The 23,310-nt window shown below is 38.8% G+C and overlaps 2 protein-coding genes and 2 pseudogenes across 3 annotated transcripts in view; 3 read left to right on the top strand and 1 right to left on the bottom strand.

Moving 5' to 3' along the window:
- The window catches only part of LOC141429174 (uncharacterized), a 23,630-nt gene extending 1,731 nt beyond the window's left edge, over nucleotides 1-21,899 (bottom strand). Inside the window, exons 1-4 of one of the 2 annotated variants that reach the window (XM_074089421.1) lie at nucleotides 20,464-21,899; nucleotides 20,127-20,206; nucleotides 3,268-3,430; nucleotides 2,504-2,673 (exon numbers count right to left, since the gene is read on the bottom strand). In XM_074089421.1, coding sequence (XP_073945522.1) covers nucleotides 2,510-2,673; nucleotides 3,268-3,430; nucleotides 20,127-20,206; nucleotides 20,464-20,803 — 747 coding nt within the window. In that variant the 5' untranslated portion in view covers nucleotides 20,804-21,899 and the 3' untranslated portion in view covers nucleotides 2,504-2,509. The remainder of the gene's footprint in view (nucleotides 1-2,503; nucleotides 2,674-3,267; nucleotides 3,431-20,126; nucleotides 20,207-20,463) is intronic. The other variant, XM_074089420.1, reaches the window with a different exon arrangement.
- Nucleotides 5,899-7,506, top strand: LOC141429172 (prostaglandin reductase 1 pseudogene; annotated as a pseudogene).
- Nucleotides 18,932-20,019, top strand: LOC141429173 (prostaglandin reductase 1-like). The gene has a single exon (XM_074089419.1). The coding sequence runs from the start codon at nucleotides 18,976-18,978 to the stop codon at nucleotides 19,975-19,977; it is 1,002 nt and encodes a 333-aa protein (XP_073945520.1). The 5' UTR covers nucleotides 18,932-18,975; the 3' UTR covers nucleotides 19,978-20,019.
- On the top strand, nucleotides 21,315-23,310 carry LOC141428709 (prostaglandin reductase 1 pseudogene; annotated as a pseudogene).

The following is a 23,310-nucleotide window of genomic DNA, read 5'->3' as shown; positions in this document are numbered from 1 at the left end:
CCAGCAGAAATACCAATATTAATAAAATATATATATTTTTGGCATTTCTTGGAACGGAAAATTGCTCCGTCTAATTTTTTCATTGGGAATGCCATTTTATTGCCGTTTTATACCTACAAAATAAAAATCTAAAAAAATTACCATGTAATTATACTATTTTCAGAAATTGCCTTTTTACTCGCTGTGGAAAATTTATCTATCCATTTTATTTATTGAATTAAGTTCGCAGTTTTCTTTCCATTCAACTATAAAAACATCCAAAAAATACCGAGCGTATTAAAAACTAAACACTTTTTTGAATATTTTGCATTTAAGTGTATACGTGACTACTTAGCATATATTTAAAAAGAAATCAGGCTGAGAAATTTTCCACTCTGTTTTTAATAGTTCTAAAATACAGAAAAATTTGAGTATGCATTATTTTTTGGATTTTCTTAACCACTACGCCAAATTACATTCTAAGATCACATAAGAAGAAAAAAATGACAGCAATTTTCCGATGAAAATGAGCGTCAAAAAAGGAATTATCATAATAAAAAAATTCTCATGTTTGACAAAAGTTTTAGATTTTTTTCTAGTATCACATACTGATACAAATTACTTATGTGGTAAAATAATTTTGGACAGAGGAATTACTCGGTTCAATACATAAACAGATTTGTAGTTTTACGTATAAATATCTAACTTAGGTGTTTTTTTTATATTTATATGTTAGTTTCGGCTCATACTATACAATAACCAAGCAAAATTTCATCGACTAAGAAATTAATGCATGGGTCTCCATACAACAACTTGCTTCATTGCCTACACTATAACGTTTCTGACGCTCGCAGTCGCAATCAAATGACAGATTTTGCATACAAATACTGTCACTTAATGAGGGCTATCGCGTATGAATTCGCCACTAGAGGCGCTAGTGTAGCGTGAGTCTCCTAAATGTCAAATCTCATAGTTTTTGGGTGAGCTACGCGGGTTTATTTATAATTAGAATAATTTTGTGAATATTTTGCAACGTCTGAAATTAATTATGGCAAATATGCGTTCCGGGGCAATGAATGTCTGTGTTTTGAGACAGTTTTGTCTTTCGGAAACCTTTGTCCTCCCTTTTTTCCGAACAAAACGGGGACTATGCAACACTGTGGCATGCTCGATATTTTTATGGTACGGTTTTAAGGTGTATTAAATATGATTTTAATCTAAACTTTGTTTTCACGCCCGTAATAACAGACTTTGAAAGCCATACTTAAAAACCTCACGCAACAGTGCGCCATCTAGTGAGACAAAAAACGATAGCCCTCATTGCGATCGCGAGCGTCAGAAACGTTAGACAATACGGCCTTCATGAGTAGGGTTCGCAAAGCAACATGATTTGTATTTGTCAATTGCGCCACAATATAATAGTATACTTAATTATAATAATTATAATAGTATGCAATATAATATAATAGTATTGTGATTGCGCTTTGACGTTTTTAGAGAAAAATCACACATTGACAGCAAAACGGCCAGTATTAAATTATTGAAATAGTATGCAATCCATAAACGTAATAATATTATGTTAATGATGCAATGAACTAAAATAATTTCCTTGCTCACCCGCGACCTTACGATAGCTAAGCTTATGCAAAATATGGTCTAACAACTGGTAGCATGGTGTACGGTTGTGTCACTCTGAAGATGAGCTCTGGTTGAGTTCGAAACGCGTCAGTGTAGTGTGGTGGTGGTGATAGATGGGTTTGTGTGATGTGTGTGTTATTACAGTGTGGAGGTGGAGGAACTGCATGAACACGCATATTTTGCATAAGCTTAGCTATCGTAAGGTCGCGGGTGAGCAAGGAAATTATTTTAGTTCATTGATATGGACCTCCGCAAAGTAACGCCTGATTCAATAAATTAGTTAATGATGCAATCATGATGCAATCTCGCAAAAATATTTAATTGGCGCCTGTTGCAGTTTTTTTTTTTGGACTGGGCACAATAAAAAGGGAATTAAGAGCACAAACAGAACCTAATTTAAAACATTGTGCAATCGATTCTACTCTCGATCCTGAGCAAACTACTTTCTGGTTTTCAGTTATTTAATTAACACCTTGTATATATATTGGGCTTCAATCACTCCAGCCTCAGAGACCGACTTCAAACTACGAGTAGTACCTAGATTAAGGTTATTAATACGTTCTATTCATCTTTGTCCCGAGGTTAGAGAATATTATAATGTTGTGAGGGCAAGATATATTTTGCGAGGCTATCTGATGGTGCACCACATATTAAAATAAAGATTTTTTATTTAAGCTAAAAAACGAGAAGCTTTGAAGAGGGGCTGCTTCGAAAACGCTTAGCTACGTTACTGGCTGTTGTAACGGCATACTATCCAAGGGAACCAAATTTGGTCCTGTTTCACCACTCACAGATTTTTATTAGGCAGATACGTGTGATGCCGTCTCTGTTTGCGTTGTCGGAATAAACAAGGATGACTTCACATTTATCTGTCAGATAAACGGACCTTACTCTAGTAAACGTAGTTATGCACTTCGACGCTCTGCACGTCATCGTTGCTCCAAAGCGTTTCGATCTCGTAGTGGGTGGAGCCGTCGACGGCGGCTGCGTGCTCGCGACGCTCCCAGCGCACGCGCATCGCCCGTATCATCTCCAGGCACACCCGCGCCTCTAGCACTGGCATTAAGAAAAAAACAATTTTCAATCTTTGCTATACCTACTATACTATTATAAATGTGAAAACAAATCTGTCTGTCAGTTACTTCTTTAAACTTAAACCGCTAAACCGATTTAGATAAAATGCGGTAGATATGGAGATAGTTTGGGACCCTGGGGAAAACAGAATGGGTTTTATCTAGAAAAATTGCATACTTCCCGCGAATTCTTCACAAGTGGACTCACGGACAACAGCTATTATCAGTAGATACACAGATGTACAACAGTAGTACCTACAGACCCGGTTTTTAACTCATTTCATTACAAATGCGGCACGCTAATTATTTTTACCGATAAAGACAACAATTTTAAACAAATATTAACTGTATAAAACAGAAAACAATACGTGAACACCCAACCGACACACTTGAAGCATATTCCATAATGACGCATCCGACAGCTCGACAGGCTGAGCGTTTGACAAGAACTGAATGCCTGAATCAAGCTATCCGTTTCCCAAGACACCCGTTCCGAAACGAGTTTGAATTATTTATTTATTTGATTAGCAGATTTATGTACGGCTACTATTTTAGCAAAAAAAAGCATTGTACTCACAGAAAAGGAAAATGAAAGCGGTCAAGAATAGAGGATTGACGCTCCCTTCGACAATGGACATGGTGTAGATGAGAGCCGTTACCGTGGGCACCTGACGCAGGATCAAGCCTCGGAGAGTCATCCCCAGCCAGGGCAGGAACAAGTATTCACTGAGTGGCGACTTCTGAAATTATGATGGATGTTCAAGTCAAGCTTCTAACTGATATGATATCACAAAGAAGTTTTAGAAGCAAAAATTATAATAAGTGCAAGCTTTTTTCAGTGATACAATTTATAGTTGAAAGGTTCTCTCCTGCGAAGACGAATTTTAGCCGGACCACCGGAATTTCACTACAAACTCCGTAAGAAGTCCAGTGTTGAGCAAAAGCATACCTCTAAGAACGCCACAATGAACTAAATCTCGCCACTTGCATCCACCCACCCGCTTGCTGCTTACTTAGGGAAGCAATAATGTACGACGTGATATTCCGAAGCATTATTGCTTCCGATACCGTACAGTCACGATCGTTAATTTGGGACCCACTTAAGATCGAATATCTGTCATTTTGTATGTCAATTCAAAGGATGTTTTGACGAAATGGGTCTTCAATTAACGATCGTGACCGTACAATATCAAGTCGCGCACAGGGCGTACAAAACATTGCGCGCGCTGTAATGTACGTAGTGATAATGACGACGTAATAATCTGAATCTAATCGATTCGAATGACTAAATATGGCAATGGCAGCAAGCGAGCGAATGAAGCGAGCGAGCTTCTGCGGGGGGCTATGTCCAGCATTGAGCTGAAGATTATTATTATTATTTTTGGATTTTTTTTCTTTAATTGTATAATATAGTTTTTAAGTATTTTATTTGTAATTATATTATTATGAAAAAATGACTTTCTGCCAAGTTTCTTGCGGCGCATTCTTCTTGGCAATGATGGTCTTTCCGAAAGCGCTGGTAGTTTAAAAAATGACGTGTAAAAGTGCCCATTGCGGCCTATTTACTGAATAAATCATTTGAATTTGAAGACATCAAAAATCACAATGTTTCCGAGATCGTTATTTACGTAATATCCAGTAGTCAAGCATCATCGGAATTAGTTTGTAATGCAGCCAAAACACCTGCAAGCGAGATTGCTCTTTGAAATCAAATAGTTTTTTTTTTATTTGACTGGATGGCAAACGAGCAAGTGGGTCTCCTGGTGGTAAGAGATCACCACCGCCCATAAACATCTGCAACACTAGGATTTATTTATGTCATTAATTAGTCTTTCATTTCTCACTGATATAAAAATGTAATTTAGGTGTATTGTGACTAGACGACAAGATCTATTTTTGATAGACATCAACGCTGGATGTTGCAACTCTATAGTTGGGAAACAACGCAAAAAATTACCCTTTCATACAAAATGCCATAATTTTAATATCAATGTCGGCGACCGATCGAAAAATTCGCCAGATCACGAACTTCCTAAGCATTTCATGAATTGGCTAAGGGAGATCCGCCATATCGTTCAAAACTCACCGTTTAACGATTTGCCTAGTGACGTTTAGGCAGATCATGAAATTCCTAGGCATATCTTGAAACACCGCCATTTCATGATTTGGCCAGTTTGTGTAAGAGAAGCTAAAAAAGAGCACTGACCTAACAAAGTTAAAACATAATTTTCCTAACGGGGCCATAAGAAAAGTAAACTTATTATATATTTTTAGGAATGTAGCTTATTGAACCTACCGATCACTGACAAAAACATTCTGGATTAAGTTAAGTCACATATCGTCGCAATAGCGTGATCGACGATGATTCATCTGAACCGTTATAACAAAAACATAACAATAACATTAATAATAATTTAATATCTTGGTCATAATCAATTACACCAATTGACCTAGCCCCAAACTAAGCAAAGCTTGTACCTATGGGTGCTAGACAACAAATATCTCGTACCTACTCATACAAACATTATCGTAAATATATACTTAAATACAAACAAACATCCAAGACACAAGTACAAACATTCGTATTCATCATACAATAATTATTTGCCCGTCACGGCGATCGAACCCGCAACCGCTAGCTTTGTAGTCAGGGTAAGTAACAACAATATTCGGTCGTCAACATACATATGCTTACTTAATATATTTACAAAAATCTTCCCATATCCTTACCGCCCATGCACATGGCACATGTAAAAAGCATACCTTAATAACTTTATCTAAAGCAATCGTCCTATCACCATCGATAAGCCAGAAGCGAGTAAAAAGCTAGAAGCTAGTAACCACTCTCTCCTGCGGAGCCGATCTAGACAGGACCACCAAGATGTCCAGATTTACATAAGTATGCCAAATTTCAAGTCAATTCGATAACTGGAAGTGGGTCAAATTTAACTTGCAACATTTGGCCCTAATAAACAATCAGGGCAAGTTAAATAAAAGCTTGTAAAAACACTTGACCTACCCCAAATTTTTCGTGTCATCCTAGCGGTTGAAATTTTGCTATATCATCCCGATGCCGCAGGAATATTCTATAGCTAGTTCAATCGCCAGCGGTGTGACAGTTACCTAAAGGTACATTAGGTAAATATAAATATAGATAGTCATCGTGGTATCAACTGCTTATCATGTAGCTTGTCATATTTATAAACAAGCACACGAGTCTATTATCACAATCCCACTAAGGCCTCTTGTACACACACGGTTTATCGCCCGCGCGGAGAGCAACAAAAATTATCTGTTAGGTACTTGTTATTCAACAATGTAAGTTGTAAACATAATGCTTTATGCATTATTTAAATTCTAGTTTTAAATTTGAAACCAAATTTACTTTTAAAGCCTTAGTTAAGTGTATTGCGATTTCTGAGTCTTATTCTGGATTGTAGAATTTATTTATGTTGAGTACTTACAAGTTTGTCCTTATCTAGACAAAAACTGGCTAAATGCTAGTCGGAATCGCACGTACACACGTCTTATAGTTTATTAAAAAGAGAAGAAAATACGCCTCTTTGACACTTTCTACATACTCTGTAAAAAAATTGCCCTGTGACAGACGAACGGAACGGACAGATATATGGGTGGGCAGGTAATAGTGTAACTTATTAAGCAAATGGGTCCCGCTATCTTTTGTTTAAAAGCCAAGATAATTATAATATTTTCTAATGTCTACCTTTACAGAAGGCGCAAACATGGTGAAAGCAAAAAAATACGTGGTAAAAAAGTTTTTCGAAGGAGTGCCCAAACGAGAAGACTATGAGATAATGGAGTACGAACTACCAGCGCTGCAGAATGGAGAAATCCTGGTCAAGGCCGAGTGGCTTAGCGTTGATCCGTACCTACGTGCCTACAACAGCTCTCTTAAACCTCCATACGACCAATTCGGATTTCAAGTCGCCGAAGTTCTGCAAACCAAAGACCCCGCCTACCCCATAGGAACTAAAGTAGTAACTCACAAGGGCTGGTGCGACTATAGTGTCGTAAGCACCGACAACACAGGCAAGCATCCCATGGACTCTGTGTACAAGCTACCAAACTTGAAAGGGCTGTCACCTTCCCTAGGGGCAGGGGCTGTAGGGATGCCAGGAGCGACGGCTTATTTAGGGTTCTTGGAAGTCTGCAAACCAAAAGCCGGCGAGACCGTCGTAGTGACAGGTGCTGCTGGAGCTGTCGGCTCAATAGTCGGTCAGATCGCCAAGATCAAAGGTTGCAAAGTCATCGGCTTTGCTGGCTCCGATGACAAGGTGAAGTGGCTTGTTGAGGATCTTGGATTCGACAAGGCCTACAATTACAAGACTGTGGATGTACGTAAAGTTCTCAAAGAAGCAGCTCCAGATGGAATCGATTGTTACTTTGACAACGTGGGAGGAGAAATAAGCAGCCAGATAATTCACCAGATGAACGAAGGAGGACGAGTGAACTGCTGCGGAAGCATTAGCTCCTACAATGAAGACCCTAGACAACTGCCTAAAGTAACTTTATTGCAGCCTGCAATTATTTTTAAGGAACTCAAAGTAGACGGCTTCCTAATTTGGAATTGGGTGAAACGTTGGCCAGAAGCTTTTGAAGAACTCGTGGAGTGGATCAAGTCAGGCCAATTGAAAGCAAGGGAACACGTTACTGAAGGTTTTGACAATGTTTTCGACGCATTCATCGAAATGTTGGATGGCAAAAACTTTGGAAAAGCTATAGTCAAAGTGTGAGTGCAAAAAACTGAAAAAGAAATCATAAAATTACTTATGAATATAATATGTGCTGTTGTGTCTGTTGATGTTATTAATAAATCACATAAAACGGAAAAAAATATCTAAATATATCCCCTCAATATAATCTTGTATGTACGCAGACGTAATAATACGCCGTAGAAAACTTCTAGTTAGAAAAACTTCAAATTTGATCATATTTTATACCTATTATGTCTTCTTCACTCGTATTAGGTTCTAATGCTGTAATGTAGTAATGACTACATAATGATACTTTATAATGATGACTTTATAATGATAAACAAATTGTTAATACATAAATGTAAGCCCATAGTGTACCTACTTCCTTCATTTGGGAATAAGAGACGGAATAGGAAAGATTTTCGAATCTCCGGACGGGTTTTCGAACTCGCGCCTCCTGTCCTGTGGCTTTACGCGCCAGAGGTGTCCTATGAACTAGACCATCGGGAAATCCAACCTACCAACCGGTTCTTAATCGGTTCAAAATCTTAATCGGTTGCGCAGCTCAAAAGTAGTGTCATTCATCGCAACTACAAATACGCAAAAAGCAAATCCCATCGAGCGATCTACTATCAGTTGTAAATTTAGATTCTATCACCATTTATCTTTAAATCCCGTGCTTTCATAATTATTTTTAAGTAGGTACTTATGTAATCAATCACGTTTTGATTGACGATAGTTTATTACCTACCTGGATTAAACATACTTATAGATGGATACATCAGTGGATGGATAATATTATATGGTTAAGCCATGGTGTATGTTGACGACATCGTTTTGACTTTAAAAAACCGGCCAAGAGCGTGTCGGACACGCCCGAAATAGGGTTCCGTAGCCATTAAGGAAAAATTAAGTAATATTTTTCTAAGGATTTGGTATTTTGTACGGAATATTCCAAGTTTAGGTATATTTTATACCTTAGGCTGCTATTTACTCTTAAACTACTAATAATTCTCAAGAAAACTTAACGGTATAGTTTCTCTTGTAAGTTTGATATACCTACTACCATCCTGAATTTTTCCACCCACCGGTTTAGATTTTAGAGGGGGGGGTCGCTCGATTTTAATGAAAATTTGCACTTTAAAGTTGAATATTTTGCAAACAAATCACTGAATCAAAAAATCGTCATAGCAACCCCGTAATGGTTTTAAAATGCCTATCGAACGCTATAAGGTTGGATGAGAAAAGAAAACACCCCCACATTACGTCTATGGGAGGTATTCCAAAAAAAGTTTTTTTATTGTACCGTTTTGTCGGCATAGTTTAAATATATATTCGTGCAAAATTACAGCTTTCTACCATTAATAGTCCCTGAGCAAAGCCGCGGACGGACAGACAGACATACAGACATGGCGAAACTAATAAGGGTTCCGTTTTGCAATTTTGGCTAAAAATGAAAATTGTAGCAGAGTGGCATGCGTTGAGCAGATGAGCGGGGAGCGTCAGCAGGCGAGAAATAATACAGCCAGGATATCACGACATCGCTTTATATATTAGGCAGATATTGAAGCTGGACAATACTGATTCGATTACACTTGATATGAGACGATGAAGTTCCACAAAACACTTATTAGACAAAGGACAAGTCGGTTTAACATGCTCACATCACGGACGGAGGAAATGAACAGGAACAGAGTCATTTGACAATTATGACAGTATTGCCATAGCCTAAATCCATCAAAATTAAGACCATGACATACTCATGTGTTGCCATATTTAACCGCAATGCTATAAGGCTTAACATTCATTAACACTACCCCTTAAGCTCTTATAACATTGATAGAGTCAACCAATTAGTTAGACAAAGTAATAACAGAAGACACATACAACATGACATGCCTAAACACTTAACTAATTTTGACATAAAATCAAGTCACAACAATACATCTATAATATTCATGCCATCAAAAATTTATGGTGCCTCATGGAACTTAAAGGTTTGGTCAATATATCAGCAACCATATTGTTAGTTGGCATGTATTTAATTTTAACAAAACCTTTCTGAATTAAATCCTTTACATAGTGGTACCTAAGGTCAATGTGCTTGGTTTTCTTGTGACAATATTCTTTTATTTCTAAGAGCTTGTGTGCACTCTGGTTATCATTATATAATAATATATCAATATTATTAGCTAGAAATTCAGAGATAAAATTCTTAATAAAACACAACTCTTTACATATGTCACTGATAGCTATATACTCAGCCTCAGTGCTAGAGAGAGCCACACAGCGCTGTTTACGTGACTCCCAGCTGATGTTGTTCCTACCTAGCTTCACTATGTAGCCAGTGTATGACTTACGGTCTACACTGTCATTTGCCCAATCTGCATCTGCATAAGCGGTTATGTTAAAATCACGCGTTCTATAAAAACATAGACCATAATTCAACGTTCCCGCTAAGTACCGCAAAATGCGTTTAGCTGCTAACCAATGCGTATTATCAAAGTCATGATTAAATTGGCTTAACTGACTACATGCATATGCAATGTCGGGCCGAGTACAGATGGACAGGTACATTAAACAACCTAATAATTCTCTATACTTGTAAATCTTATCATCCAAACAATCCAACTCTGGTTTATGCAATTTAGAATTAATTACCATGGGCGTAGAGACACTTTTACAGTTCTCCATGCCAAAACGCCTTAACAATCTCTTTGTGTATTCTACCTGGTCCAACTTCAAAACGCCTTTAGCTCTATCACGAGTCACATTAATTCCTAAACAATTTCTTAAGGCTCCTAGATTTTTAATTTCAAAATTACATTTTAAAAGCTTAATTAATTCATTTTTAGTTTTCATGTCATTACTAAATATATAATGGTCATCAACATATAGAGCAATTATTGTCAATAAATTATTATTCTTCTTGACATACACACAGGGTTCACATTTGTTTTGCATATAGCCATTATTTGTCAATAATTGATGTACTGTCTCATTCCACATCCTACTGGCTTGTTTAAGACCGTAAATGCTTTTGTGCAACAAACATATCTTACTGACATCATTTACAAAACCTACAGGCTGCTCCATATAAATAATTTCATTTAATTTACTGTTAAGAAATGCTGTTGCAACATCCACATGATCAATATCCATATTCAAGTCATTGGCTAGGGAAAACAAAATACGCATAGTGCTGTGGCGAACTACTGGAGAAAAAGTCTCATTGTAATCAATTCCTCTCTTTTGTGAGAAGCCACGAGCAACTAATCGCGCCTTAAATTTATCTTTACCTGACGTATCTTGTTTTACCTTGAAAACCCACTTACACTTGACGATATTAGCGTCCTTAGGGCGATCTACCAAAGACCACACTCCATTTTTAATGAGCGCGTCATACTCTTTTTGCATAGCACTATGCCATTCCTCACTACATGAAGATGACATAGCTTCATCATATGTAAGTGGTTCAGTCTCACACTGAGCCAACAAAGACATATCATAACTGTCATACCTTGAAGGGGCCTTGCAGCGAGTACTGCGGACGGGTCGTGGAGTGACAGTACCAGAAACATCTGGACGAGTCACAGGGATCATCACAGGAACATCTTGCCCTGGATGAGTCTCCGCCGGATATGACATGTCAGTCACAGGAACGTCTTGCCCTGGACGAGACAACACCGGATGTGACATGTCGGTCCCAGGAACATCTTGCCCTGGACGAGACACCACCTCTTCCCCTTCACGAGACGCCACGTCCGCATCCGAGGCACTGCTACACTCTCGAGCATCATGCCGGGAACTCGTGCTAACATCCTCTTCATCACCTGTGCAGTACTCAGGATCTGATGATGCTGAAACCACAGACAAATCATTACAATTTGACTCTATATGCTCACTTATCCTAGGAGCCTCACTACTATTTAAATAATTCCTATTAGTAGTATCACAGTTATCTTTAAAATCATTTGTAAAAATAAAATTTGGTGTATAAGGTGTATAAGTATAATCATTAAAATTGTATAAAATATTTTTACTAAACTGTCCATTCATATCCTTTAAAAAGGTTTCCTCTAAAAATACTACATTCCGTGAATAAATAATTTTTCTAGGTTCAGAAGGGTCTAGAAGCCTATATCCCTTGGAAGTGTCACTGTATCCTACAAAAATACACATTTTAGATCTGGCATCCAACTTACAAATACGCCTCTGTTTTGGAATAAGTGTGTATGCAACACATCCAAACACACGAAGATTACTGAGATCTACAGGTGATCCAGTCCATACCTGCTCTGGAATAGACCCTGTCAAAGCTCTTGTGGGGGATCTGTTTTTAAGGTAAATAGCCGTCATTACCGCTTCCCCCAGAATTCCTTGGCAAGACCTGATTCTAACAGGATACATCGTGCTTTATCTAATAAAATTCTATTTAAACGTTCTGAGAGGCCATTTTGTTGTGGACAGTAGGGTACTGTCGTTTGGTGAATAATACCTTGACTTTTTAAATAAGTACTAAATTTCTTATTACAATATTCACCACCGCCATCAGATCTTAGACACTTTATAGGCAAACCAGTTTGTTTTTCTACTAAAGCTTTAAAGTTAACAAAACAAGACATTACCTCAGATTTAAATTTCAGCAGGTAACCAAATGTTTTCCTCGAAAAGTCATCGGTGAATGTTACAAGGTATCTTGCTCCTCCCATACTGCTAGTAGACATAGGCCCACAAACATCAGAGTGTATGAGCTCCAGCGGTCGTGCAGCACGCTTTGCCTGCCGTTCGGGAAAAGCAGCCGCGGTTTGCTTCCCCTCCAGGCAGCGCACACACGCCGGTCCCTTCTCCAGATCATCCATCTGCATCAAAAGACCCCAATCCCGCAGAGCACACATACCTCCATAACTCAAATGCCCAAGTCTCTTGTGCCAAACACCTGCTGGCACCACAGTAACCATTGCACTCTGATCCCTCTGCACTCCATCCTGCAGAGTGGCTGAAGAATGCTCCAAATGGACCTGCAAGACCTTATCACACACAACACCACCATTTAACTTATACACATTATTGACTTTTCTAGCAGAACCAATTATTTTACTTTCAAAGCTTATATTGCAACAATTTTTACTAAACAAAACTGTGAACCCTTCACTAGTGAGCTTGCTAACCGACAATAAGTTGGTTGAGAGATTAGGTACATACATGACATCAGACAATAAATGGCATTTGTTATTAAACACAATATTGATGTTACCTATACCTAGACAAGATAGTCTGTCACCATTTGCTATTGACACATCACCTAGACAACATTTAAAGTCTATGAAAAAGTCTTTGTTATTGCACATATGAGAAGTACATCCAGAGTCGACAATCCATTCCTTCTGTTGCACAGAAAAAACCTCGGCCGAAGGCTCCCGAACAACAAAAACAGCATCTCGTCGCTCCGTCTGCTTCCTTTTCTTCATGGCAAAACAATTTATTTTCTTGTGTCCCGGTTTTTTGCAAAAATTACAAATCACAGGCTTCCTTCCAGTAAGATATGCCATATTCGTAGCATCAACACAATCATTGTTGAGCTTACGATGTTCTTCTTGTAATAAGCGAGAGCGCACCACCTCACTTGATAATGTTGTATTGATGCATGCAGTTTCAATATTGGACACCAGCACATCATACTCCTGCGGCAATCCACTTAGCAAAATTTCCGCAATCTCAGTGTCTTCTATGGTCTTTCCTATATCTGCCAGTTGCTGGACAAGGAGCATAACTTGGTTGATATAATCACCCATGCCAGAAAATTTCGAAAATTCAATTCGGTGAAGTTGCCGCATTAAAAGCACTCTTCTGTATAGCCCTTTATCCTCAAATATAGCCGAGAGACACCTCCAGGCATCTTTAGGCGTTAACGCATTGCGCACATATTGATATAGAGAAGTGTGCACCGAAAGGCATATGCGCGCGAGCGCCCTAGCGCCCTTTGGCTCCGCACGGCGTCCGCATCCAATGTCCTGCGTTATAACTCGCCAAGCTTCCAATGTGTTATACCATTCTGAAGGCCAAATTTCCATGCGTCTTAGTAATTCCTTAATCGCCAGTAAGTTGCACTCATCCGCAAGTGCCACCAAACTGAGCATAGGCGGCATCCTTGGCACATGCCCGTCTTGTAGGTTATCCGGCATCGTGTCACCAAAAACCAAACTGAGCACTCACCCGCTAATTATTTCCTGAGCCGCTTCTTTAGATGTTCTTCAGGGACTTGCGATTACTATGTCTGAGCCCGTAACCTGTAGCAGAGTGGCATGCGTTGAGCAGATGAGCGGGGAGCGTCAGCAGGCGAGAAATAATACAGCCAGGATATCACGACATCGCTTTATATATTAGGCAGATATTGAAGCTGGACAATACTGATTCGATTACACTTGATATGAGACAATGAAGTTCCAAAACACTTATTAGACAAAGGACAAGTCGGTTTAACATGCTCACATCACGGACGGAGGAAATGAACAGGAACAGAGTCATTTGACAATTATGACAGTATTGCCATAGCCTAAATCCATCAAAATTAAGACCATGACATACTCATGTGTTGCCATATTTAACCGCAATGCTATAAGGCTTAACATTCATTAACAAAAATAAGGCCCATTGTTGCTTGCAAGATTGATTGCATTGCTACGTTACACCATGAAACAAATGATTATTAAATTTTGCTAGTCATGTTGTGACGTAAAAGTATATATATTGTTTTCACTGTAAACCTAAAAAAACAACAAACACCTATGACGTTGGATTTCTGAAGGCCAAGTAGACGAGGCAACAGATATTTTCCTAGCACGAATGAAATGTTGTAAAGGTTTGACCAAATAAAAACATCAACCGTCCTGTCATCGATAATTACCACTTCAACGTCATAGAGGTTAAACAAAGACAAATATATAAATACTTCTTTAATGAATAACGTCTATGAATATAAAGTTTGAATACTTTTTTACGTTGGTAATAAGTACGGGAATTAAATGATAAATAAAAATCATAAATCATTTATTTTTGCTAAAACATACACAAAGTTGGTACAAACGACATGTCAGTAGAAAAGTTACATGTATGTATGTTCCGCCACAACATGGCATGCAAAACTTACTTACACTAAATTATACCAGTATTTTACGTTTACGATAACATTCAGTGTTTATAACAAAATAATTCCAAATACCAATCAATATAAAACACAAATTTATAAAAATGATGTGTTTTTTTACTTACTTTTTTTTTATACTACAATCAAGACAAACAAAAAGACAATACACCTTGAAAGAGTCATTTAGGCTGCTCTATATAAACAACTATTCATTGCAAATTGACGCAACACCGTACCGCGCGCCGCCGCGTGCCGTTCGCGCCGTGACGCGTCGGGCACAGTGACGCCGGGCGCCCACGTTGCCGTTCACGACACCGTATAACGTGCACCGCGCGGCACGTGACGCGTCGGGCGCCGCGCCACTGCACGTTCCGACGCCGTATAACCGCACCGCACACAGTGACGCGTCGGGCGCCGCGCCGTTGCACGTTCACGACGCCGTATAACGTGCACCGCGCGGCACAGTGACGCGTCGGGCGCCGCGCCGTTGCACGTTCACGACGCCGTATAACGTGCACCGCGCGGCACAGTGACGCGTCGGGCGCCGCGCCGTTGCACGTTCACGACGCCGTATAACGTGCACCGCGCGGCACCATGACGCGTCGGGAGCCGCGCTGTTTTACGTTGACGACGCCGCAACGTGGAAATGTGGCCGGGCCCTTAGTCGCTAATTATTTAAATTCTAACGTATAAAATCTCTCGCACCTCTGAGTTTTTCGAAATTCATGTGCGGAATTACATTTGAAATTTACCACGAGCTTTGCGGTGAAGGAAAACATCATGAGGAAACCTGTACAAACCTGCGAAGCGATTCAATGGTGCGTGCGAAGTTCCTAATCCGCACTGGGCCCGCGTGGGAACTATGGCCCAAGCCCTCTTGTTCTGAGAGGAGGCATGTGCCCAGCAGTGGGACGTATATAGGCTGGGATGATGATATTATTCAATTTTATGTTCATTTATGGTTGCTTCAGTCATAATTTCCGTATAATAATGTATAAAAATAGAGGTGACAATATTAAATTAGAGTCTGTTAAAATTGTTTTCTAGATGCAGTAACACTTATTAGAAGCTTAACATTTGTAGCATATTACAAATTTAGTTGCTATATAATAATCGTCATGCTGATTAATCTCCGATGATAAAAGATAAAGATCTCAAGTGATATTTGATGTTCCTTTATTAAGTTAAGTTATTGTAGGATTCATTAATTAATATAGGTACAGAAATTAGTTATTGTAAAAGAAAAGATTTTAAGATAGTAAATACATAGATAATAACAATTATAACAACAAATGCTATACCCTACCAGGGTTCATGTTAACTTTAAGAGCTGAAATAAAAATAATTAAAACGTAGCTTGGATTACACAATTTACAGTCGCTTGAAAATTATTTATTAGGTCCTTAAAATTAGTCACTGATGTGTTCAGAAGACAAATAATTAAATTTGAAGGCAAAAATTGCAGTTTAAAGAAGCTGCGTTAATTAGTTACAACCCATTTTATATTACACGATAAACAACAACATTATTATCAGAACAACCACGTTAACATAATCCCTTTATGAAGATGGCTCAAGATTGTCATTTAGAAGGATTACTCAAGAATCTGTCTGTCCGTCCGTCTGTCACATCACCGTCATCATCATATCAGCCGAAAGACGTCCACTGCAGGACATATGCCTCCCTCAAGGCTCTCCACTCAGACCGGTCTTGCGCTTTCCGCATCCACCGCGATCCCGCGAGCTTAACCAGGTCACAGTGTAAGAAAATGTACAGTGGTTAATGTTCTTTGTCTGAGCGCGAAATGCCGACAATCGGCTAGACACTGGAAATGTATCAGGGTTGTCTCAAAAAGCAATATGCAAGTACGTTCCTATAATAAGGTAAGTATGTATAAATTAATGTGGGTATAATTATGTACCTGCATTCATTACTGCCTATAGTCCATTCAGGATAAAGATAAAGTCTAATTTCATATTTTCACGTGTTTTTCGATGAAGGAAAATATCGTGAATAAACGTACACACACCTGCAAAATAATTAATGGTGTGTGCTATATTTCAATTCACACTGGGCCTGCGTTGAAAATAACGCCCAAGCCCTCATTGTGAGAGGAGGCCTGTATGTATGTATACGGATAATGATTATGACTAATTTTCTCATAGTATGTAAACTGTATTGTAAAAAATAATAAACAAACGTTGAGTTACGGTCAAGGAAACTGAGTCACGTACCAGGGTGGAACCTATGTGCTACTATAATGTCATGTTGACATCCCATACATCTGCCAAAGAAACCACAGCGAAACTGAATATGAAAAGGTTCCACCCTGGTACGTTATTCGGTTTCCTTGACTTTGTAAAGGCGAACTTATCCCTCGAAGGGATCTCTACCAAGAAACCCTTGAGTGGATGTGAGGAATTATAGTCTCATAGTAGGTACTGTAGTTGTGCATATTCATATATAGATTCACTTAAAATTTCAAAAAAAAAAACAATATTTGTGCCTAAATTAGGTCTTATACATTTTTAGCTACACATTTCAAAAAATATTAACATCATTAACTGGGATAACTAAAAGAAAAAAAAAGCTTTATTTTTCAACGGGTTTGAACCCGAACTTCCTAAGCTGTGCGTAGGGCAAACTCTAGCCTAATGCAACTAGGCCAATCTGCTCTCTGACCATAACAGCGAAATTAACAGACTTTTGTTTACACCAAATTAGAAAGAAAATAGAAAGAAAGAAAGAAAATACATTTATTCGGAAAAGTAACAAACTTGAACGATTACATAAATAAATAACACAGACAAGGAAAGCAGTTACCATTCACGAAACGGACCCACCTCAGCATAATGCCGGCTTTGGGATAAATTACAAGCATGTGTGCGAAAATATCTGTCGAAACTGCAGCGATCAAGTGAAAGTATTTTCTAAATTAAAATACATCTGAAACTTGGTAGGATATATCACAAATTTCACGCTATTGGCGGTATGTACATTATTTTATAAAAATATTCACATTGTCATTCCTAAAAAAATAAAATACGTGGAATTTGCACACTTACGTCATCTACTGGCGCTGTAGTGCCTAGCTGACCGTGACAATCCACCTTAACGGCCTCTTCTATGTCCTTATCAGTTAGATGAGAGTCCCAATCAATTTTAGCTAGTTCCTGATTAATAGCACGTAGTCGTCATTTTTGCTGACTTAATTTATTTATTGCCAACGTCCAAAGTTTAAAGATAAAACGGTGACACTTTATTGAATCGTGAACGGCTATCGTTATCAATCACTGATTTTTCAGATAACTTACATGCCTAGTGGTGGTGGTAGTGGTCTTTGAGGCTCAATTAATGATGGTTCAAGTAAAAAGCACATTGAATAACAGCCCAGTCACGACGCAGGATAGGCGGTGATGGGTTTCTCTTCTCATTGGGTGGCCGAGGCCGAGCCCGAGGCCGAGTTTAATGCAACACTTTAAAAAATAATATACAAAAATTAGCTGACAACACACACAAACACAATACAGAGCCTATTGCCCATTCTACCCTATCCTTGCATTTACCTTATTTTTGCATTTTTTGCTGCATTTTGTCTTTGTGACTATGTTATCTTATTATTCTGATTTTTGGTGCTCGATAAACAAATTTTTGGCGTCTATTGGGTCGAGTCCAGGGTAGTTTGCGCCGCAGCAGCGCGCCACCAGCACTGGCGATGCCTAGCCTACTGCCTAAGTACTCAATGCACGCCATAGTGTATTGAATATTGTATGTATACTCGTACCTACACAGATAAAACGCTTGCTTGCTGAATACACGTGTTGCCATCAAATATTTCGGAGCGGCCAAGGTGGTCAAAAAATATCGGCACATGCACTCTATTATTAAGGTATTTAAAGTTCATGTATCGATATTTTTGATCACGTTGACCGCTCCGAATTATCTGATGGCGACTGTACCATAGGTACAGCACCTGTATGGACCACGATCAGTCTGAGCGCGAAGTAAATCGATCCATTGACCTCGTGGTCCATTTCGTCGTCCACATAAATGCATAAATAGTGTTTGTTGTGATTTGTGTGTTTGATGCTCGAGCAAAAACCGACTAGCGGCAGCAGTGGCTCATCCCAAGACACTCGTGGCACACAAGTATTCCTCAAAATACACGTATAAACGCGTTGTTAAAGGTACGGATTGCACGTTCCTGTACGTGTAGGTATCCAACTTGGTAGATACGCGTAATAAATAAACAAGCGAATTCACGATTATGTAATTGTCCATCATCAAACCAAAAACGCGTTCCGTTTATAACTTACAAAAAAAAACAGTGACGTAGGTATCCTCTTATCCAACACAACGGTACTAATAATATATCTTAACTGATACCACGTCAGTAGCACTCCGTAAGCGGCAAACGTTCAACATGGTGAAGCAAAGGAAATACGTTGTTAAAAAGTATTTCCAAGGTGTTCCGAAGCGAGACGACTTCGAAGTGGTAGAAACCGAGCTTCCTCCTATCACTAATGGAGAAATTCTCGTTAAAGCAGAGTGGCTAAGCGTGGATCCTTACCAGCGAGCCTACAATACTCGCAACCCAGTCCCGTACGACCAATTCGGATATCAAGTTGCGGTTGTACTGGAATCTAAAGACCCCCGATACCCAGAAGGCTCAAGGATCGTCTCTCACAGGGGCTGGTGTGACCACAGCATCATTAACGCCAATGATTCTTCCTCACCGATGAACAGAATTTACAAGCTCCCTGATTTGAAAGGTCTACCGAATTCTCTCGGCATTGGAACAGTTGGCATGCCAGGAGCGACTGCATACTTTGGTTTACTTGAACTCTGCCAGCCTAAAGAAGGTGAGACAGTGGTGGTAACGGGCGCCGCAGGAGCAGTGGGATCGATCGTGGGACAAATTGCGAAGATCAAAGGCTGCAAAGTCATCGGCTTTGCAGGATCCGACGATAAAATCGAATGGTTGGAGAAAGAGTTAGGTTTCGATAAAGCCTTCAACTATAAGACTGTGGACATTGTCAAAGCTCTGAAGGAAGCAGCGCCGCAAGGTGTGGATTGCTACTTTGACAACGTTGGTGGAGAAATAAGTTCCAGCATCATATCTCTAATGAATACGTACGGACGAGTCGCTGTATGCGGAAGCATTAGTGCGTACAATGATGCAACGTGGCCTAAGGCAACGATACTCCAGCCAAGCTTAGTATTTAAAGAGCTCAAAGTCGAAGGTTTTCTCGTACCACGGTGGATTTCGCGGTGGGGCGAAGCTTTCGCTGATTTGGTGAAGTGGTCAAAATCAGGCCAGTTGAAAAGCAGAGAGCATGTCACCGAGGGATTCGATAATGTATACGACGCTTTTATAGGAATGTTAGCTGGTGATAACACCGGGAAAGCGGTGGTCAAAGTGTAGCTTAAATGTATATTTAATACCTTTTAATAAATTTCTACCTCAGTTGGGTCTTTAATTTAAAAATGTACTTACGTTTTTGAAAAAAATATCGTCCGCGTATCTATGCTATTTTGAACTGGGCATTTGTTTCATTACTTAGTATTACTAACCACATTTGATGAGTTCCAAACCAGCAAGCAGCTAATGAGAAGAACAAGACAGTCGGACGCTTCGATACAACACATAACGCCTGTAAAAAAAAATGACAAAAAAAACATTAAATATACCTACCTGTTTTGAAAAAAAAAAACATTTATCAGCAAATTTTGATTGAAAGCCGGGATATGGCCACGTGAAAAGATATTATCGACCTAATTTAACATTCCAAATATGGATAAGATAAATTAACTGTATAGCAAGGTAGTAAACAAGATTTTCTTTTCTATCTTCAAAGTACATACCTGGCCATATTCCGGTCGATTCATGACCTGATAAACAAATACTTACGGGAGACATCGATATCATCAATATAGATATTATCGTCTTTACTCATCAACACAAAATGTAGATCGTTGGGGAGCGGTTGCTCGTCAAAAGTTACGACTTCCATCTTGACATTTGCTAAGAAGCCAAGCATCAGACATAAAATTGCTGAAAAAGTAGCGGAAACTCTCGTTCTTGACGATTTCACATGAAGTTTCTCAGCTCTGGCAAACGTTCTTTTCCACAAGTATTCGATGCTGGAATCCATGTAATCGATAAGAGGCCCCACTAAGGGTACCCTATACTTCGCAAACGTCACATTCTTGTATTCCTTTGGCATATCCCCGTTAGCCATGTTAAACATGTAGATTAAAGAAATGTAAATAGGCAGCAACAATATTTTTGGATTTATTTGACACTTTATGATTTAAAATTGCACTATGACAACAACTTGCGAAAACATTAAATTTTCTTTTTTATTGTTGGTAGATGAATGATAAAAAGTATGAAATAAATAAAGAAAAGGTTGGTGTATGAATCAATCTTGTTTAGTTTCTAGAAGGTTTTAGCCGAATTTTTGTCAACGGAGGTTTTTTCAAACCGGTGGTAGATTTTTTCAACATTATTATTTTAAGTAGGTAAGTGCTTGTTACCTACATAGTTGCCTAAAATTATAAAATGAAAAGATATTTTAAATTTGACTTTAAATCACAATAATAATTATTATTATGTATAATCCAAATTTTTGTTCACGGTGGATTGGGTGGGAAATACGAGTATATCTTTTGGAACATCGACGGGCCCTACACTTCGTTTTTTTAGCATTATTTTTAACCTACTTCAAAAAGGACGAGCTTCTATATTTAAATGATCTGATGCTGAAGTCGGAAGGTAGGCATCGGAACTGTGTTATAAAATAACGTAACTAGGCCGTGTTTGGACTTAATGGAATCGCTGTAAGCTGCACTTTGGCTACAAATCCTAAAAAGCGAGAACTTTTTTTTTTAACAATAAACAAATCAGTCTCGATTAAAAATAACATGGGAATCTAGTTTCTTCAATTTACTTAGATTCCTAACCTTTTCTAGGTACTACTCAATCTTATAGCCTTGCGAACTTAGCTTGCGAACTATCCATCCTATCCACCTATTAGAATAATATAAATAATACTCCATCAAAACGACGTTAAATGGGCACTATTAGAATAATCACTATTTTAAAATTATAGATATTCTGGATATATTACTTTACGAATGCTCACGCAAAACGGTTCGTTTAGTTCTTATTTGATGCATAATAGTTCGTCTACGGCTAGCGTTAACTATTTGTTAAGTTTTTATATAGCAAAATAACTATGGTTCAAATTAAAAATCTATACTATTTGACCGTAAAGATGTAACAGGGTATAAAAAGACATGTTCCAAGTACTACGTACGTAAGACTTTGAAGTAGTCTAAACAGAAATTCCTACTATCCAAAATGGTGAGATCCTCGTCAAGACTGAGTGGATTAGTGTGGACCCTCACCAGAGGGTCTTCAACAACCTCAACCCAGTTCTTTATGATCAATTTGGATTTCAAGTGGACAAGTAGGTAGGTATTGGAATCAAAAGACTCCCGATATCCAGAAGGTTCACACATCGTTTCTTACAGAGGCTGGTGGGATCATAGCATCATAAATCCAAGTGTTGTCACAACACTTAAGGACAAAGTGTATCCACTCCCCAATTTTAAAGGTTTGCCGAATTCTCTTGGCATCGTCGCTATTGGACTGCCTGGTGCCGGGGGCGACTGCATACTTGGATTTTCTGGAAATTTGCCAGCCTAAGGCGGGTGAAGCAGTCGTGGTTACGAGCGCCGCAGGAGCGGTAGGCTCGTTCGTCGGCCAAATCGCAAAGATCAATGGATGCAAAGTCATCGGCTTTGCTGGGTCGTATGATAAAATCGAATGGTTAGAGGAGTAAGGTTTCGACAAAGTCTTCAACTACAAAACTGTGGACGTGATTCAATAAGGAAGTGGCACCTCAAGGGGTGGATTGTTACTTTGACAGCGTTGGTGGCAAAATGAGCTCCCACCCAAATCATATCTCAAATGAATCAATATGGAAGAGTCGCCATTTGCGGAAGCATCAGCTCATACAACTACGAAAACCCAGCAGAGCTGCCTAAAGCATCCATACTTCAACCGCATTCGTAGTAAAAGAACAAAATCGAAGGAGTCGTTGCGACACAATGGGCTAATCGGTGGTTTGAAGCCTTTGCTGATCTGATAAAGTGGACGAAAATGAACCAGCTGAAGACCAGAGAACATATGACTAAAGGTTTTAACAAAGTATTTGATGCCTTGTCTAGTCACCTAAGCAACTTTTTGAGTTATAGCGGTCTGAAAGTTAGTCATCGTCATCACGAACAATTAGGTACTATGGTTACCATTTTTTAAAAGTTCAAAAATATATATTTTATACCTATTGTTTTCAAATTATTTAATACAATGGCACGTCATAGTACTTTGCGAGCTCAAATCTCAATTTTTTAAAAAAGGTGAATAGACATTACAATTTACAGTTTTCAGTCAAGATCCTAAGAACAAAATATGTGAATTACCTACCTATTATACTCGTAAAATCTAGCAATTGTATTTTTAACGAATAACCTAGGTTAAAGGTTGTCTAGAAGAGATCGCTCTGAAGCGATAAGGCCGCCTATTGCTTATCTTGTAATTTTCTTTCTGTGTACTTGGTTCCTAAATCGCTTACTATTTGTGGTGTAGATAATAAAGAGTTATTGTATTGTACTGTATTGTGTTGCTAAATTCGGCACTGACGTGCTTTGGTACCTATGTAGGTAAATGTTTGACAAATATGTAAGTAGT

Source organism: Choristoneura fumiferana, chromosome 6 (assembly GCF_025370935.1).
Source record: "Choristoneura fumiferana chromosome 6, NRCan_CFum_1, whole genome shotgun sequence".
Classification (NCBI taxonomy): Eukaryota; Metazoa; Arthropoda; class Insecta; order Lepidoptera; family Tortricidae; genus Choristoneura; species Choristoneura fumiferana.
The sequence above is the reverse complement of the archived record's forward strand: the minus strand, read 5'-3'. Positions and strand labels throughout refer to the sequence as shown.

Excerpts from the sequence above, each read along its gene's own strand:
- LOC141429173 (XM_074089419.1), top strand. The coding sequence starts at position 18,976 with ATGGTGAAGCAAAGGAAATACGTTGTTAAAAAGTATTTCCAAGGTGTT.